General features: G+C 43.8%; 1 protein-coding gene across 1 annotated transcript in view; it reads right to left on the reverse strand.

Moving 5' to 3' along the window:
- SLC24A3 (solute carrier family 24 member 3) overlaps positions 1-19,014 on the reverse strand; it is a gene marked incomplete at its 5' end in the record, with an annotated part of 194,219 nt that overhangs the window by 9,438 nt on the left and 165,767 nt on the right. The window contains 8 exons of the mRNA XM_084283606.1: positions 5,979-6,091; positions 6,464-6,578; positions 7,807-7,973; positions 8,893-9,169; positions 9,747-9,907; positions 12,457-12,602; positions 14,238-14,291; positions 15,460-15,485. Coding sequence (XP_084139732.1) covers positions 5,979-6,091; positions 6,464-6,578; positions 7,807-7,973; positions 8,893-9,169; positions 9,747-9,907; positions 12,457-12,602; positions 14,238-14,291; positions 15,460-15,485 — 1,059 coding nt within the window. The remainder of the gene's footprint in view (positions 1-5,978; positions 6,092-6,463; positions 6,579-7,806; positions 7,974-8,892; positions 9,170-9,746; positions 9,908-12,456; positions 12,603-14,237; positions 14,292-15,459; positions 15,486-19,014) is intronic.

Raw genomic sequence — 19,014 nt, forward strand, 5'->3', positions numbered from 1 at the left:
GAATAATCATCCTATACTCCCTGTCTGGGGAGCAATGGGATTCAATACATTAAAACTATTACAGGAAGTTGGAGAGATTGGTTACAAGCCTCAGTGTGCACATGGTGCTATGCCCATCTACAGGCTTTTGGGATCTGACAATAAATTAATCCCTTAATACTTGCTGAGCTGCATACTGCTGCTGCAGTGGTACCATCACATTGCACAGGCTACTGTGAAAGCTAGAAAGAGCCTGGCATTGCAGTCAGGTGTGCACATGGCACCCCAGCACAGGGGGAGGCGTAACACGCACTGCAGTGCAGGTTAATGCTGGGGGGAAGCAGGGACCCCTGCTGATACTCAGCATCACCATGTTAGTGGTTGCCCTGATGACTGACAGAGACACTGAACCTATCCTCCCTCCTTTCTCTAAGGATTCAACGTGGTCTATATGCAGATACCTGGGCAAGAATGGGGCAGGGAACAGATACACAGATATTTGCTGTGAGGAGGTGAAGGCCAGCTTGGGCTTAATTTCCTGTGATTCATCACCGTGCCCTGGAATTAAAACAGTGAACAGCAAACTGGCCAGCAAGTAGCAAACCAGTAAAGTTCGCTTACTTGCTCAATGAGTTTCTCTCAAGTGTCCACTTACCTCTGGATTCTCTGATTTCTAACAAGGCTCACAATGGGACTACTCCTCCTCTTTTTTATGGATAGGCATATGAGCATACTCACAAATGCAGATGTGAGCAAATGAACCTGGCTGTTTATCCTTAAGCTAAAATTCCCACTCCCTAAAATACTCCTGGCTTTTGTCTGTTTAATGGCTTTGCATCCAAACAAAAAATCCAGAGGAAGGCAATTGGATAGAAGACACAGAGTAAATGTCCCTCCACAGGATTACAGACTTGGCAACATGTCCAGGACTCAGAGCTGGAAGAGATGAGAAAGTGAACTTTTTCAAAAGGCTGTCTAGGTCTAGAGGGATGCTGCTTTTTCTCTGAAAGCCCTGCTGGCATGCTAGATGAGCTACAGTACGTAACGTCAGGTCAGAGCTGCAGCAGGAGGGTGGCCAAGTGACCTCCGAGTAGCAGAGATGGAAGCTCCAGTGGGAAGCACACAGGGAAGGCAGAACTATTGCCTAAACATCAATGGGTGTCCAGAAAAAAATAGGACTCTTTAAAATATAAATATATTGACAGATCAGAGACTAGACATCAGAGAAACAGAAGGGATTTGATGTGCAAGCTGTTTGAGACTGTCCAGATCTGCCCTTTGGTGGAAAGAGGCCAGAGGCCTGGTCCAGTTCTAGAACTGTTGTACTGACACCTGAATTGAAGGCGAAGGCATGGGAGGATCTTTTCTTCTCCTCATAAACACTAACACTTTCCTGGAGAAGCATGAGATGGAGCATTCTGTTTCTTGGGTTTGTCCTGACTCCAGTCAGCACTGGAAGGAGAAGAATGAAAATCCAGTATTGTACATTGATGATCACACTGAGAGATCTGGTTCCTGGTAACTGATGCTCACAGGGGAGGCAGGGAGAATGACATCAGAGACCACTGTCTGTCTGTTTTGAGACATTGATTTTGCAAAATGCTGCCCCGTGTGCTGGCTTCCCCCATGGCATAACATAGGGCAGCCCCTCTGTTCAGACTGGGGCTGACTGCTCTGCAGTCTCCACTCATGGGCTACCCACATCCTACAGTAAGATGTTTCATTTCAGGTAGGAAAACAGAAGAAAGGGAACTTAGTTCTCTAAAACAGTCATCAGATACTTCCTGATGCAGCCTTAAAAACAAAAGAAGGCTGTCCATTCCTTTCTTCTAATACTAAAGGAAGAATAGAATAAATAATACACTGAAACACCCGATAACAACAGTCTGGGGAAAGGAGCAGTCAGTACTGGGACAGGCATTTAAAATGATTGCAATTTAGCAACCTAGCACCAGGTTGTGTCTCTGGGGACTCACAGTCTATTTGCAGTTCTGCCACTTCACACACTGCTGTTCCCGCAGTTCACACACTGCTGTGTGACCTCCAGCAAGTCCATTAATCTCTCTTTAATAGGTCGCCTCTGGCACTTCTCCTATCTTTTCTATTAGATCACAATCTATATTTTCACCCCCCAGCCACAATCTCATGGAGCACACTTACAACAGTAAGTCCTGATTCTGCATGGGGCTTCCTGTCACAGCTGTGAGGTATACGGCAGAACTAGGCAGTGACTGGGCCTTTGCAGAACAATGCTTTCAACGTACCAATGTGCCACAGCCAGCTACAAGCTTGCAGGCTGCACCTCATCTAAAGCTCTCTGCTTGCCTCAAATCAAAATGCACCATCTGTACAATGGGCTCTGAAACCCCCACCTGCCCTTGGGCAGCATAAGGAAGGCTCAAACACAAGCTGTTTGTACAAAGGGTGCTACAGCAGCTGCAAGCACCATTAGCAATGAGACCGTTCTCCATGTTCAGAATGAGATCCCGTAAATCTCTTCCTGGTTCTGAGCAGCTGCTTGTCTGGTTATGGTGTGAAGCCACTTTGCCGCATGTGGCTGAGAAAGGTCAGGATGTGCACAAACACGACACTACACTGTGATGTGCATGTGCACACCACAGCACGCAGACAAAGGGAAAGAAAAAGGGAACAGATCCTGCTCTCCCTTTCAGCACAGTAACATGTGGTAACAGAGTTCTGGCTTTATGTCAGCATAACAGGGAACACAATTTGGCCACAAGGGATTCTGAATCAGGCAGCCTGAAACAAGAGATACATTGAGATTTTACGGAGTATGATGTTCAAGAAAGCCCTGAGTGTGTAGACTTTTAGAAAAATAAGGTTAAAGGAGGCTCCTCTGCTTTAGAGCTTAACTTTGAAATGATGCAGTCTACTTTTTTATGACTTACACAAAAGGTATTACTGTCTTAACAGCTTGCCTATACAAATGCATTTACTCTTTACTTTCAGCAAAAGCTTAACTTTGACTTCACCACAGTTCTCTTGAATTAAACATTCTGGAGAAGAAAGGATTTTTTATTTTTTTTCCCTTTAGCAATCTGTTTCACTCTGTATACAAGAGTACAAGACAGGAGAATCATGATGGCTTTGAGGAATTCCTCTTTTGGAAGCGATGCTACAGACAAATTTGGGATCCTTCCAAATAACAAACGAGCAGTATTAAATTGTGATTATTTGCTGAGATCACCCAGTGCTTCAGACTTGCACAGTCACATCCAGCTGGCCTGAGCCTTGCGATCTCCATGAACCTGTTGAGCAGCCCTTGCCCATGCAAGCAGCCCAAGGCTTGCCCCTGAGAAGCTTAGGATGCACAAGCAATCTGTGTGCTGCCCCTGTCAACCTCAGTGTGGGCACATCAGCAAGGCGGCTCCCTGAATAATAAACAACACCTTGCAGCTCTTAATGCTGGCATCAGGCTATACCGAACCTGACTGAATTCTAGCTTTTTGTGGCAACTCAATAATTACTGTGTATGGGTGTGTGTGAGGGGGTGCTGTTTTGTTTTGAAGTCTACTTTTTCAAGGATTTGGAGAGATATAAAAACTGTAAGTGAAAACCAAGAGAACACTCTTTGGTAATTGTGGGGCCATTTCCAAGGCTCTTTTTTTCCTAACCATGTGATCACAGTGTACAATGAACATTTTGGGTGAGCAAAACAGTAGCGACATTGTTGTGCCCCCATGAAAGCTGGCTGCTTCTGTCCAGTCACTTGATTTCATTCTTTTCAAGGAAAAAAAATGTAACAAGTATAGATGAGCTGCGGATAAGTAGGTAAGTTACTTGTTAGAGGAAAGTATTTTATTCCTACAGCATTGCTTCCTTTTGTCATTCCTATATTCAAGAAGAGAAAGGGGGGAGATCCAAGGAACTAGATGCTAGTCAGCCTGACCTTGATCCCTGGGAAGGGGAGGGAGCAAATAATTCTGGGAAACATTTCTAAACATATGAAGGACGAGAAGGTGACTGGGAGTAGACAGATTTATGAAGGGAAAATCATATTTACCCAGACTGATAGCCTTTTATGGCAAGATGGTTGAGGTAGACTTGGACGAGGGGAGAATAACAGATGGTGTTTGTGTTGACTTGAGGCTTTTGACACTGCCTCTCATAGATTCTCATAGACAAACAGAAGAAGAACAGACTAAATAAATGGATGGTGGAGTGGACTGATAAATTGGTGAACTTCTGTGCTCAAAGGGTTGTGTTCAGTAGCATAATGTTCTGCTGGAAGCCAGAGCCTAGTGGTATACCCCAAGGGTCAGCACCACATCTTCATTAATGACATGGACGATGGGGCAAAGGGCACCCTCAGCAAGTTTACAGCTAATACAAAACTGGGAGGAGTGGCTGATGCACCAGAAGGTTGTGTTGCCATTCAGAGGTACCTGAACAGGCTGGGAAAGTGGGCTGGCAGAAACCTCACAAATGTCAACAAAGGGAAATGAAAAGTCCTGCACGTGGGAAGGAACAACCCCATGCACCAGTATGCACTAGGGCCAACCAGCTGGAAAGCAGCTTGGCAGAGTAAGACCGTAGACACCAAGTTCAAGTCCACGATGGAGCCTTGTGGCAAGGAGCACCAACAGCGTTCTGGGCTGCATTAGAAGTGCTGCCAGCAGGTAGGGAGGAGATCTTTCCTTTCTTCTCAGCATTAGTGAGACACATTTGCTGTGCTGGATCCAGTTCTCAGCTCCCAAGTACAAGGAAGATAAGGACTTACTGGAGAGCGTCTAGCGAAGGGTTGCAAGGATGATTTAAGGGACTGTAGCATCTGATGCACAAAGAAAGAATGAGAGAGCAAGGACCATTCAGCCTGGAGAAGACTCAGAGGCATCTTACCAGTGTGTATAAAAACCTGATGAAAGAGTATAAAAAAGGTGCAACCAGACTATTCTGAGTTTTATCTATTCAAGGACAATAGGAAATGCATACAATTTAAAATACAAGAAAAATACAAGAAATCATTAATTTTTTTAATTTTTTTTTTAAACCACGAAGGTAGTGAAGGTGGTTAAGCACTGGAACAGGCTGCTGAGAGAGGCATTGGATTCTCTATCTTTGGAGGTATTAAAGACACAAATGGACATGGTCCTAAGCGTCCTGTTCTAGCTGGCCACTCTTTGAGCAGAGGTTTGGGGACTAGATAATTTCCAGAAGTATCCGTCAACCCCAACAATTCTGTGATTCTACATTCTTAACTTTGTAATCGCTCAGTGATAGTAAAGAAGAATCTCTCCCACACTGCTACATGAGAGTGGTCCAGCTTAACAGCAATAAAAACAGCAGCTTCCCTCTGGGATTTCATGGCATCTCTTGCTCTTCTCTCTCAGAACGGAGCTTCCAACAGCCTAGTGTATAGCGATTGTCTGATTTATTATTTGGGAACTACCAGGAGGTTTCACTGGTGTTGGGTAGACTTTCTCATACAGAAAAGCTCTGCAGTGTTTCCTGATGATGGTCAGGCTCTGAAATAGCCCAGTTATTTAACAGCTTCCTTCATCTTTCAGTGTGTTAATGGCTTAGGAACACTAGCATTTTTCTTACTAAAAGCCCTAGAGGCTTCCTTCATCCTTTACATCCCACTATGTATTTACCCTATCTTATTAAAACAGTATCATTCTCCTTATTTGGAATATATTCAAGTGCATAAAAACACCATATGCTCTAGTGAGCTAGCTTATTTCAGCACAGACTGCTGCCTTTAAAGAGGAAATGGAAATACCTGTCCTCCAAGAGATATGGAATGTATATTCACAAGTAATTGCCATTACCCCCAAATCAAAACAAAGCAAAACTACTTGTTTCTTCAAAACCAATCCACAGAATGTGGTGTTTTTTTTTGGTTTTTTTTTTTTTTTTTTTGGTTTTTTTTTGTTTTTTTTTTTTGATAGATCTAGTCAGTCTATATAAAAGCCTTTGATAGAAAACAGATATGTGTATAAATAAATAAAAGTAATGCAAACAAATGTAGGACTTACATATGATCCATAATTCACTGCTAAGGTCTGCAAAGCCCATGGGAGACCTAGGCCAATTAAAATATCAAAAACATTGCTTCCAATGGAGTTGGACACAGCCATATCCCCCATACCTGCAAGAATGGAAACAACCGAAAATAAGACGTCTCAGAAAGACCCTTATGCCAACTTCTACACAATTCTACAACACAGGTATTTAAATCTTGTAAAACAATAACAACACCAACAACACATCCCTGCTTTTTTGGGAAGCTTTGGAAATTGGCAACGGTGCCAAAACTTGTTCCACACAGTCATTAAGAATCTGTTAGCTGCTTTGCAATAGCAACAAAATTCTTTTCCTCCTTTGAGCTTGCTTTAAAGTTCAGCCTCAGGGAAAGGGCTATGAAAGTTTTTACATCCAGGATACACCTTTGCTACCTAAAGAGGACAAGGACACACAGAAACAATTCAACAGTAGCCTGACATCTCTGTGACGAACATACCTTGCCTTGCTACGATAAGGCTTGCCATGCAGTCCGGCACACTGGTTCCAGCTGCCAAGAAAGTGATGCCCATTATCACATCTGGAATTCCCAGTGTGTAGCCAATGATTGTCACCTAAGGAGAATTAGACTGTCAGGTGGTCTACAAAGCTTAAAATCAGAGGCCAGCTTGGCCTAATTCTGCAAGATGCTGTGAGACAATGTTTATTGCTCAGTGCAAACTGACACTTTCTCTAAAGAGAAGCAATGACTTTTTTTTGTTTGTTTGTTTGTTTGTTTGTATATTCATCATCTAGCAGAGGATAGCACTGACCTACTACATACTCTCTTTGATTAGGTGACTAGGTGCTTTACACCTTTCATCCACAATGTTCCTAATGCTAACCTGGATAAGAGGCTATATGGTGGTCAACTACCCTGTGTAACAGTCTCCTGATATTGTCTGGAGCTCATTGACATTATTACATAGAAATAATAGCTAAGACGATACCAAAACAACCCCAACATTCATTACATTATGAAAAGTTATATACAAAAAAAACAAGCCACTGCAAACAATTCCTATTGGCAGAGAGGAGATACCTTTAATTTCCTTTGTTCCTTTGCAATAGAGTCTATGATTGATTAGCACTCTTTGATCTGATATAGATTTTAAAATTTCGGATGCTTTTGTTTAACGATACCACATTTTCTATTAGCCATGTTTAATTGCACAGCAGAAAGAGAAAAGCTTAATCAGGGATAATGCTTGCCCTTCTGAATTCTCTACAGCATACTTCAAGAAATGTGAACCATAAAGCATGAGAAGCAGAACAGTGACCCTGTGGGTTCTGGTATTTCACCTATGGAAAGGGGGGAGAGCTTTTTCTTGAAAAACATCTCATCCTCACAGATGAAAAGCAGAAGAAAACATGTAACTTTCTATTTACTGTCCAGGGTAGCACGGGTTATTGAAAACAAAACCAAATAAACTCTCTTCTGTAACTGGTTTGATTAGTTCCTAGGGAACACCCCAGCATTCATTCTTGCACTTAGTACAAGAACAAATTGTGAAGGTAAAGGAAAAGTTTTATTGTCTCCCTCCTCCCAGTGGGAAAGCTGTGGCCACTGCTTTAGTGAGGTATCTCCATGCTCCTCAGGTCCCACACTGAGACAGATCATGAGTTGTGCACTCCATCACAAGAGCAGCAGCCCAAATCCAGGCTTCCCTTACTTTCCTGATGCCAGTGCCCCACCATTGTCTAATTCTTCTTAAGAGTATAGACCACCTAATTTCTCTCAACTGACAAAAATCAATTTTGTCGCCTTCTCAGGCTGTGCTTTCTGCTTTAGTGGCTACATACCATCCACACCATCATGTACGAGAAAGCTGCAATCCAGAGGGTAGAAGAAGCAAAAGTAACCATGAACCATTTTTCCAAGTGGGGTTTGTTACAGTTGGGCACTGTGAAATACAGGACAAAACTCAATGGCCATGTGAAGAGCCACTTCAAGACTTCTGTTTTGCCAGCTGTAAAACAAAAATGTAAAAGAATCATGATTCCAGCCTGTTTTAGTTAATTGTAACAAACAAGAAGCCAGAGCTGCCTCAGCCCAAGGTCTAATTGAACAGATAATGACATTTCATGTTTAGAAGACCACAGCATGAGATCAAAGACGAGAGATAGGAAGGTAAAGAAGGGCACAAGGAAGGAGTATGCAGTGCATGCCCTTGAAATCCAGTGAGTGTGATAAGCAGTGAGTCAGAACAAAACTGCTACACTTTCTGTTTAAAGTTCTTGCAGGTGCCACGTAAGAACCAAGTTCTAGAAAGAGATACGATCCATCTTCAACTGCTAAACAGGAAGGTACAGAAAAGATGGAGCCAGGCCCTTCTTATGAGTGTACAAGGAAATAGTGAGAGACAATGGACCCAACTTGCAACAAGGGAAATTCTGAATAGTTACTACCATAGTAGTACCACTGACATAGAAGCACACCTTATTTCCCAGCAAAGATAAAGCCTAGGCTGAGATGCATCTGACCTGTTTTCAGGCAGCTTGCCAGTGGCCCCACCATCCTTGGCTTCCTCTGCACCCAACGGGGAGAGATGGTCCTCTCCAGAGAGTGACCTGGATTTTGGGGCAGAAACCCCCTGGCAGAAGTTGCTGCCTCTCACCACTGACTGCAGCAGCAGCACTGGACAGCTGCAGGGCCAACACATGAGCTGCGGCCAAGGTGCACCTGAGCCCAGCGGTCTGCATCCAGAGAAGTTCCTGCTACTTTCCAGTTCATCTGTTACCTGTGACCAGGAACTAAACTGCAAGGTAAAGGCTGATGGGAGCTGTCACAGAGACACTTCTACCCCAACATGCACCTGTAATGTGCATGTTGGCACAGTCAAACTGAGTTTTGTTTTCTGGAACAATATAAATGCATGAGCTTCTTACTGGGTAGGTCAAAAGGTGTGTATGGCCCTTCATGGTCATCATTGTCATCATCTTCATCCTCTTCCTCATCATTTTCATTGTTCTCATTATCCTCATTCTCATTTTCTGTTTCAGTGCCAGCCTCAGCCGTGTCCTCGTCTCGCCGTGTGCTGTTCATGCTCCGCTCAGTTGAGTTGCTTGGGCCTGTTCCATTCTCTACCACATGCTTGATCGGTATTTTGATTGCTACTTCTGATTCACCATTGGTGTAAGTCCTGCTGTTTATCAGTCTTTGTCTCTGTAAATGCAGGAAAAAAATCTTGCTCAAAGACAGATTCTTTTTAATTAATTAATTTGTTTATTTATTTAAAGAGAAAAATGTATTTATTTAAAGAGAGAAACAGAGAGAGATGTGCAGAGTTTTTTAAACAATTGGTTTTAAAAGGGATGAATTTTGATCATGCATAATGCAATGGTTGCTTGAAGACAAATCTCACACAGATACAACTTTTAGAAGAGAACGAGCAGCAGATGTAGAATTGACTACAGGCATACAACAAGACCAGGGTCAGATTCAGTGTAGTACTATGTTATAAAATAAGTGTAAATGATGCTAACATCAGATCAATGCTGGGGGCATCTGCAGTGAGCAACAGCTATAGGTAGCATAACCACATAACAACCACATTAACTTTCCTAGAATCTCCATGTGTACAGATATCAAAGGATGATTTAATCATTCTCAGAAGGATGAAATCTGGAAAAATGCTATCAGGGATCCAGAAAACTACTGAGGTCCATTTTGACCTGAACAGTGTCACAGGAAAGGGAAAAATCAGAATGAGAAAGAGGGGGAAAAAAGATAACAGACATACCTCATTGATTAGCATGCGGCTAGCCATGGAGAGACGTGTTTTGGGGGGAAAGTGGCTGGTTATCATGATCCGGAGCCCAGCCTCAGAAAATGAAAGCTGGTGTGGGTAAGCAGACAGCAGCTCATCCACCATGATCACTGAGGCTTTACGGTGGAAATTCCCTGCAGCCAAGAAATTAAGAGAAGCTGAGGCCTTTGTTCACCACCAGCCTCTCTCTCCACCCTATGTGGCTCTTGGCAGAATAAATCTGTGGGTTCCAGAGCTCCTTCCTAAGAACCATTTCTTCAGCTACTGCCTCCTCTAATTTTAATTTCTGTCTTTACATGGCAGGTTTTATAAATAAACCATCAACATGGTACCGCCACACATGATGTTATTAGAAAAGTAAATCTACTCTGCACAGTTCATCATAGGCTTCTGTTAAGTGGATTGTTGCTTCCACAACATTGAGGTCGAGGTGGTGCTGCATTAATTCCACTATTAAAATCTGCACATGTGCAAGGATATTGGCCTCATCTACCACTGACGGCACACTGGGTGAGAAAACTGTCACTGTGTTCTTGCAGAGTACCAGTGTAAACAAAAGCAGGTTCCTGCATCCCAGCTTGCAGTTCATTGCTGGAAGCTGCCATCAAATCTGGCAGCAAACACAGATGCCAGTCCGTGGGGTGCAACCCACAGCATGAGAGCAAAGAGCATATGCGCTCCAGCTGGGGCACAGCACCAGCATCTGCCACGTCTGTGTGACAGGCCCAGACTACTTGGGTTGTAAATCCTGGGCCAGGACTGGGACTCAGCAGTAGGGAAACCCAAGATGTCCCCTGCACAACTGTGCTCAGCACTGGCAAGTGTTTCATGGTGTCAAACACTTGGTGATTGGTCACTTGGATGGTGATTGCTTATCACCATCCCTGTCAGTCTTAGAGCAGAGTATCTCCTCAGCCTTAGGGCCACTTTCTTTTTCTGAGGAGGTTTCCATGGATGGTAATAGACATGTGGGGCCACCTATATTCATAAAAATCAAAATAGCCAGATAGCTTTTCTTAATGACTTTATTAAACTGGCATGTCCTATGTGGTACAGAAACCTTTCTACTTGATTTTTTTTGTCCTCTGTTCAGAAAATTAGGAGTTCAGAAAGCAAACAGTACTGGTGGAAACCCTCAACACTCCAGCCTGCTGAAATCAGGGCTGTTTGCGACCCCTCACTACTGCTGGTGTGCACAGCGGTACCACCTGCCTATCTGAGCCTGGTGGCCTGCTGCCAAGTAAACACAGGAACAATCCACAAGAAAATGAAGCAATACTTTGGTCTTCCTTCCTCAGCCAGTTTGAGTAAATGCAAATGTTCAAAACAAAAATTTACCAGCAGCTGAGCAGTGTCTTGCAAAGAAACACTCTGGTAAGATTTAAACCAAATCCCACAATCAGAAATGCCTCATTTGTGTGTAATCCTGAGGTCACTGGGTAAACCCAAGTTTATGCTTCTGTTTTATCAACCTAGCTCTACTGGTACAGTGCAGTTTTGCTGTTGAGACCCGAAGGCTACAGACTGCCATTCCAGTAAGAGCAACTTCCCCAAACCACAGTGCACCACACTCACAAAAACCTTCCCTCCACTCAGCAATAGGGCAGTAACATGATAGCTGGCATCTGGTAGACTCACCAAAGGGTTTCAGGTCAGCAAGAAAAAACATCTACATTTCATGCATACTGTATATGGACTATATTTTTCATTCACTGTTCATGGGAAAACAGCTGTTTTTGTTATTTTTTTTTTGAGTCCAGCACAACAAAAAGGGCAGCTCATCTGCACTCAGAGACCAGGACTGCTTTAGACAAGAAAACAGCTCCTTCTCAAGTGAAACCAGTGACACAGGGCAGGGGCAGCTGTTATTGCTGAGAATAGGTGCAGAAAAATCCCAGGCAGTTACTGCACATGCTTGTTGCCTGTTGCAAAGACAAAGTATGACTTCGTATCTTCTGTACATGCAGTTTAACCCATGCTCACACCAATGCATACACAGAACTACTGCACCTGAGCTATGGAGTGGGTGATTTTTTAAGATGAGGACATAAAGTATTTCTTTTAATGTGATCACAGCTGAATTCAAATGGAAGAGGATTTCAGCCAAAGTGAAATCATCCACTTAATAGATCATTTATACGGAAAAGTTGTGCAAATTCAAGATACCACGCACAGTAAAAAGCATGTTAATCTGGACCAACACAGATTTCCCTCCCTCCCTGAGGAGGCACGCACCCTAGTTTAAATATGGCCTTATTTCCTGTTCAGTTTATGCTGCTTTGGAATGAAACTAAACATACTGATGATGCCAAATGTGAATGAACATCTTCAGTCAAGAATAACCACCTCCACAGGAGGACTTGCACTGGTGTGGCTGGACAGTCTAAATAAGAAGCTCCTGTGCAAGGCAGGCTCGAAGCTGAGGCGGTGCTTTCAGCCAGGTACTTGTCCAGCAGCAACAATTACCCCAAGAAGGCCTGAGCTGCCTCCGCTGTGCCAAGGATGCAGTGGCTGGGGTCACTGTTTGCCCTCAGGCACAAGAGTCATGCCCATCTGGTGGAGCTTACAAAGGGCCACCTCCCTGCCTATCTCAGTGCTGATCAGACAAGACCAGCCCACACCACAGGACCAGCAGACAAATTTGTAAACATTCTGAACGATGCAAGCAAGTGGGGTGACTTACTGGAACAGTTACCTTTCTTTAGTAACACCACTGTAGCATCACAGTTGCTGTTATCATCCATTTCTGTATTGTTTGCTAATCCATTCACCATATTTGCAGCGTTTTTCGTCTTCTTTTCAAAACAGTGATGTATGGTAGAGTTGTACCTGCACAAATGAAACAAACTCTAGATGTACCTTTTTGCTGCTACTATGTGGATTTCTTGATACTGCCTTTCCTACACTCAGATCCTGGTTTTAAGGAAATCTAGGTATAACATGCCACAAATCTAACTGAACTAAATGCAGTGCAACTTCTCTGATTTATCATATTTCAAAGCCTTGTGGGCACAATCTCTAACACTATGCTTTTTTATAAGTAGGCAATATTCCCACAGCAAATATCATTGTGCTTTTTTTTTTTTTAAAAAAAAAAAAATCACAGTCACTCCTGAATATGAGTGCTATTTTACCCGTGGAGGCATACTAGAGAAACACAAGACAACCTGCTAAATTCTGGTCTCGACTAAAAAATTTATTTATTTATTTTTAATCTCTGTTTCTTATCATGTTTTGAGTAGACAGGTGCTGACACAAACATGAGCTAGGAATCTCCCCACAATACTCAAAGGCAAGGGTGGAGCACTGTGAGCTCCTGGCCAGGGTCCCTAACCAGGCTGACAACTTCACCAGCTCTCTCCAGACACGTCTGAAACATCTGTTCAAACATCACTGTTGGGAAAAAAACAAAACAAAAAACAAAACAAAAAACAAAACAAAACAAAAAAAAAAAAAACAACAAAAAAAAAACAAACAAAAAATAAAACAAAACAACAAACAACAAACAAACAAACAGCAAAACAAAACAAACAAGCAAAAAAACAATTCTAGAATTAACAGTAAAATTACCTGCTGTGCTGGCCAGTAAATTGTTGCAAGGGATAACTTACCCTCCACATTAACGAGGAAGTTTCTAATTACTAGAAGTGAGATGAATTCTGACTTTGTTCCCTTTAATCCAGCCTGACTGCTTTGCTGTTCTGAGAATTGCTCTCATAATATTTACTCTGTTCATCATTTCAAAACAAACCTCTACTCTTACTTGTTGAGACAAGACCACTGGTGTGCTTGGCAGCTGGTAGGTTTTGTTTAATGTTCCAGTTTCAATCTGGGTTTCTTTTCCACTGGCTTTTAAAAACAAGGCAGGAGGAGGGGAACCAAACAACAGAACAAACTTCCCTAGCATCAACTTGGGTGAAAGCAGCTACACAGGACAGATGCTTGGAAAATCAGTGTGGGTTGTGCTGCAGTTTTGTCGCAGGTGTCAAAGGAAGGAATAATGAATCACTGTTAGGTTTTGTGCCCCCCCCAAAAAGCACAGTGGAATTTTCCACACGTTTGTTTCTGAGCAGGGGTGCTAAAGCAAAGAATGAAGATGTTGTTTTGGTGGGAGTCAGGGATGGATTCAGGCCTCTGCTCAGCCACAGGCTGACTGAGTTAGCCTTGGTCAGTTCACACAGGGTGAGATCCAGACAGCATTATCTACCTGTAGATGTCTGATACTTTGAGCTGTACTATGGGGATAAGCAGCCCCTCCCTGCCTCATCAGAATACATTACAAATAGATACATGACAGGGCAAGATGCTTTGTCCCCTGCTGCTGGTGGTCCTTCTGGCATGCAAGCTGAGCGATGCAACAGAAGCCCTGCCTACAGCACGCTGTAACTGCCTTTGCAACCTCCGCAAAAGCACCGGAGCTGGGAGCCTTCCAATCTAAACAAGCCAGGGATGCATTTGACTTACTTCATAATAACGATGTAGATGGCATACATCAGCACCAAGACTAAGGACTCCCACCTGCAAACAAAAGCGACAGAAAGCGCATCAGAGTGGGGCCCAGTGCCCACTCCTGTCATGCCACAGGCACACGGAAAGGCTTGACCCTCCCAGCACGCCTTAACACTGCCCTGGAAGAGGGGACGGGTGAAGAAACAACTCGCATGCCTGAACGCCTGCATTGTTGCTTTGACTTCTGCTCTGGTTTTACTTGGCCAGATCAGTCTGCCAGCTAGAACAGATGACTGAAACCAAGAGTTCTGAGAACAAGCGTGCATCCAAGGAAGATTGACACTTCTGTAAGGACAACACGTGTGGGACTGCAGCAGAGGGAGTGCAGAGACTGTTCTGCTCAGCAGGCGTGGGTGCGAAGCAGGCTGTGGGGGCCTTCTGAGCGTGCTAAAGCACTCTAGTTGTGATGAGATGACCTGAACAAGGGCTGGCTGCTCTTTACTGCTGCTGCACAACCACAGAGCAGGCAGCAGTTTAAACAACTCATCAGACAGTGATGGTTTCTCCTGCTGCTTCTATGTCAAACTAAAGGAATTTGTGTAAAAAGAGGATAGATTATGACTTTAAACTTGTTTCTAGCCAACGTGTTTTTTTTCTGTCCTTTTTCATTGACCAAAATGCTGTATTCTGCATAGATTACTCTGGCAAACTGCTAGTCCCTGTGGAAATAATCCATTATCACACTGCTATGTACTAAAACTCATGGGTTACCTCTTTTTAATGATTTTGAAATGTTGCACTAACCATACCAACATCTCATTCCTGGCAGTTCACCACAGCTTCCTCATTGGTTTGTTTTGAGTAGAAGGACAGTCAAACACAATTGGGCCTCAAGTCAATTTTAGTTAAACAAAACAAACAAAGAAAAATCATTGCAAAACTCAGTGTTTCAGAAATCCCCCTCTGAAATTAAACATAAATCCCCCAGTGAGAAGGAGTTTAAGAAAACACACAAGAAGCCTGACTCCCCCTAGTGCTTGTAATCTAAACAATGCTGTCTGTGAGTGAAATCAAAGCTACCGCTCACTATCCAAGCCCTAAGACGTGCTGAAAATACAATGATCTTAGCAAAACTTTTGATTCCCCCCTTCTCATGAACCCTGTTTATCGCAGCTTTTGTGTGGTAAACAAGAAAATGAACAAGAAAGAAATGGGATCCGCAGCTGGATGTACTTACCAAGAAACTTTTTCGTCATAAATAAACTGTGGAAGAAAGATTTTAAAAGAGACATGTTAGACAAGAAATGTGACAGCATGAATCAGAGCTGAAAACAGCCCACCACATGAACAAGGAGCATGGGGGGCAGAGCAACCCAGGGCCTGGGCAACAGGATTAGGATCTGGTCTGTTTTCCTCTGAACATTTCAGCTCCCAGTTTCTCTCGCCTAGGAAAGCAGGGTGGTACTTCTTCCCAAATAGCATTGGGTCCTGCAGAACTGGCACTGTTGCAGCACTGAGCAGAAGTGCTTACAGGGAAAACAGAGGTGACCTGGAGAAGGGACGGCATCAGCAGGTCTCAACAGATACTGCCTCTCCTTTTGAGCTGCTCTTAGGTGGCAACTGGGAAGCAAATACGCAGATTTACAGCCACTTCTACAGCCAGCATGAATGACAGGCGCTCCAAAAAAAATTCTGGCTAAAACTGGCCGTGGGACATGATTTCCTAAGAGCTAAGTTATCACCGCAGGAGCTAGATTTAACTGCTGTTATAATAATTTTAGTACATCTGCAGACCAGTGTTGAAGCCTCCCTCATGATGCTGTGCAAACCTCTTCGGAAAAGAAACATGTCTTTCTTCTGCATATATAAGACGCCATGTGCTGGGGAAAAAACAATGCTGTGGCAGAGAAGTGAAGGGGCATTCGCCCATCTTTGCTTGGCTCCATTGTTTGAGGAGGCAGATGTTAGGAGCTCACCGGTAGATGGCTGCAGTGTTCCATGGCTGGGTACTCTCCCAGCGTACACCCATCACCACCAGCACCTAGGTGCTGGGAGAACAGGGGACTTCCATGGTCACCTTGCTGGTAGCACCTCTCTTTGCTTCCCCTTCCAGCTCAAGTGGACACCTGTGTGAGGGCTGCTCCAGCTGCCGGTCCCAGAACCAGGGATGCCCAGCCTGGCTCGCCCAATGCATGGGGAGGCCACGGCGGGGAGGCTGGGATGCCTGGCGGGCAGGACAGAGGCAAGGGGCAGCCGGGCAGTGGTGGGATGCCTCCTGCTTGCCACTTGGTCCTGCCGAGGCACCTTTGCCTGCCTGAAGAGGTGGGAAGGCTGCATTTCCACTAGGAAAACACATCTGTGGAAGCGGCACCAGGGAACACCAAGGAAAAGGAAACAAGCTTCTGGAAGTATGGTGAAACACTTCCTTTAAGCTACAGGGCTTGTAAACAGCAACTCCTGTTTGACAGCATGCACCAAATAATAGCTGTATTTGTTACTGGAAAAACACGCGACAGCAAAACATTATGCATGTTATGTCACAGTGCCCAGTCACCATGATCCAACCTGACAACAGCTATTTTAGGTTACAGCATTTTGGTGTGATAGGACACAAAAGCGTGTTGATCTCTGTGATTAAAAATAGCAACAATCACACTTTTTTTCACTAATGACAATGACCACATCCCTTCAAGATAAGAAACAGTGGGACCTTTTTCCTTTCAAGGGAAATAAGGAGTAACAGTTTTGCCAAGCTCTAAAAGAAGACAGGGATACTTTGTAATATAACAAAAATCATACTGCTAAATCAACATGAGGTAGATGTGATAAGGAGAGTTTATCTGCTTCTCATCTCTGTGATTTAAAGTTCACTCATTCTTTTCAACTGGCATGGAGCACCAAACAGGTGAGTTTGCTGCTTTGCCATTTATTACTGCAGCACTGCAATTCCTTTGCTGGTGGAAATGGAAGGAAACAAACCCACATGGATTTACCCAGCAGAATGTTAAACTGTTGAATCTCAGTGTTGGCAGGGATGTATTCATTTCCCCTCAGGTGTATTGCTGGTTAGCTTAGATACCCATGGAGCACAACTCATATTAGAGCACCACAAGTTGCTGTTGAAAATAATACGTGAGCAACCTTCTACAAGCAGTATCATTGCTCACGTAAGACAACTGTATTTTGGCTGTAGCAAAGTCTCAATGCCCTGGCATGGCAAATTATCCCTATATAGAAAAGCGTTTAAGTGACTCCTAAAATTTAAGGCCTGTACAAGTGTTAGACTGTAAGCGACATCCCACTGCAGAGAATGCCCACTAAGGGCAGGTTTGAGACCACCTCACGAAAGTGAACAGGTACAAGTCTATGGGGCCTGATGAGATGCATCCCAGGGTCCCGAGGAAACTGAGTTGCCAAGCCTCTCTCCAACATATTTGAAAAGTCCTGGCAGTCAGGTAACTGACTGACTGGAAAAAAGGAATCATCAGTCCCATTTTTACAAAGGGTAGAAAGGAGAACCCAGGGAACTACAGACTGGTGACCCTCATGTGAGATGTGAGGACAGAATGGAAGAAGAGTTCATTAAGAACAGCCCTGCAGAGAAGGACTTGGAGGTTCTGGTGGATGAAAAGCTTGACACGAGGTAGCAGTGCATGCTAGAAGCCCAGAAGGGCAACTGCATCTTGGGCTGCATCAAGAGAGGAGTGGTCAGCAGGTGTGAGATACTAAGTTGTATTTTTGCAGTAGAGAATTACTTTTCTGTATTCCAAGGTAGTTGTGTAGTCATAGTAAGGAGAAATGCTAAGTAGGTAAGTGGACAGTAGAAGGCCTTACTGTTCCAAAATAAGGTAGAAGATTGATGAAAAACAGGATGAGCAATGTGAGAACAGTAAAACAAAGATCACAAGTTCTCAACACATAAAAAAGGAGAAATTAAAGGGTTGAAAAAAAGAAAAATGGTACATATTTGGTATAGAGGAGCATCGAATAGCTTGTGAACCTGTAGTACTCAGCCAATGATAAAACAGGGGAAGTGATCAGGTGTTGGGTAATAGGGAATAAAAGGTTATGATTTGTTTACTAAAATGCGCTCCTAATTGACAGGACACCTGCCATTGCAATCACAAATAAAATAGCTTCACAGAAGATCCTGTCTGAAGAAAATTATTTGTGATGTTTCTCACACAGGTGAAGGGAGGTGATTGTGCCCCTCTGCTCTGCCCTTGTGAGGCCCCTCCTGGAGTACTGCGTACAGGTTTGGGACCCCCAGCACAAGAAGGATGTGGGGCTGTTAGAATGGGTCCAGGGGAGGGGCCAGAAAGATGATCGGAGGGCTGGGGCACCTTTCTGATTAAGAAAGGCTGAGAGAGCTGGGGCTGTTCTGCCTGGAGAAGATCTAATTGCAGCCTTTCAGTACTTAATGGGAGCTGATTAAAAATATAGTGACTTTTTACATGGGCAGACAGTGAGAGGAAAAGGGGGAATGGTTTTAAACTAAAAGAGGGGAGATTTAGATTAGATGTTAGGAAGAAATTCTTTACTCAGAGGATGGTGAAGCACTGGAACGGGCTGCCCAGAGAAGCTGTGGATGTCTCATCTCAGGAGGTGTTCAAGGCCAAGCTGGAAGAGGCCCTGGGCAACCTGATCTAGTGGGTGGCATCCCTGCCTGTGGCAGGGGGTTGGAACTAGGTGATCTTTAAGGTCCCTTCCAACCCAAGTCATTCTATGATTCTATGAAATGAGAAAAGTGAGTTAAAGTTGTGCTACACTGTGCTGTGAGCCAGCAGGGTGT

Source organism: Netta rufina, assembly GCF_964035555.1.
Source record: "Netta rufina genome assembly, chromosome: 3".
NCBI lineage: Eukaryota > Metazoa > Chordata > Aves > Anseriformes > Anatidae > Netta > Netta rufina.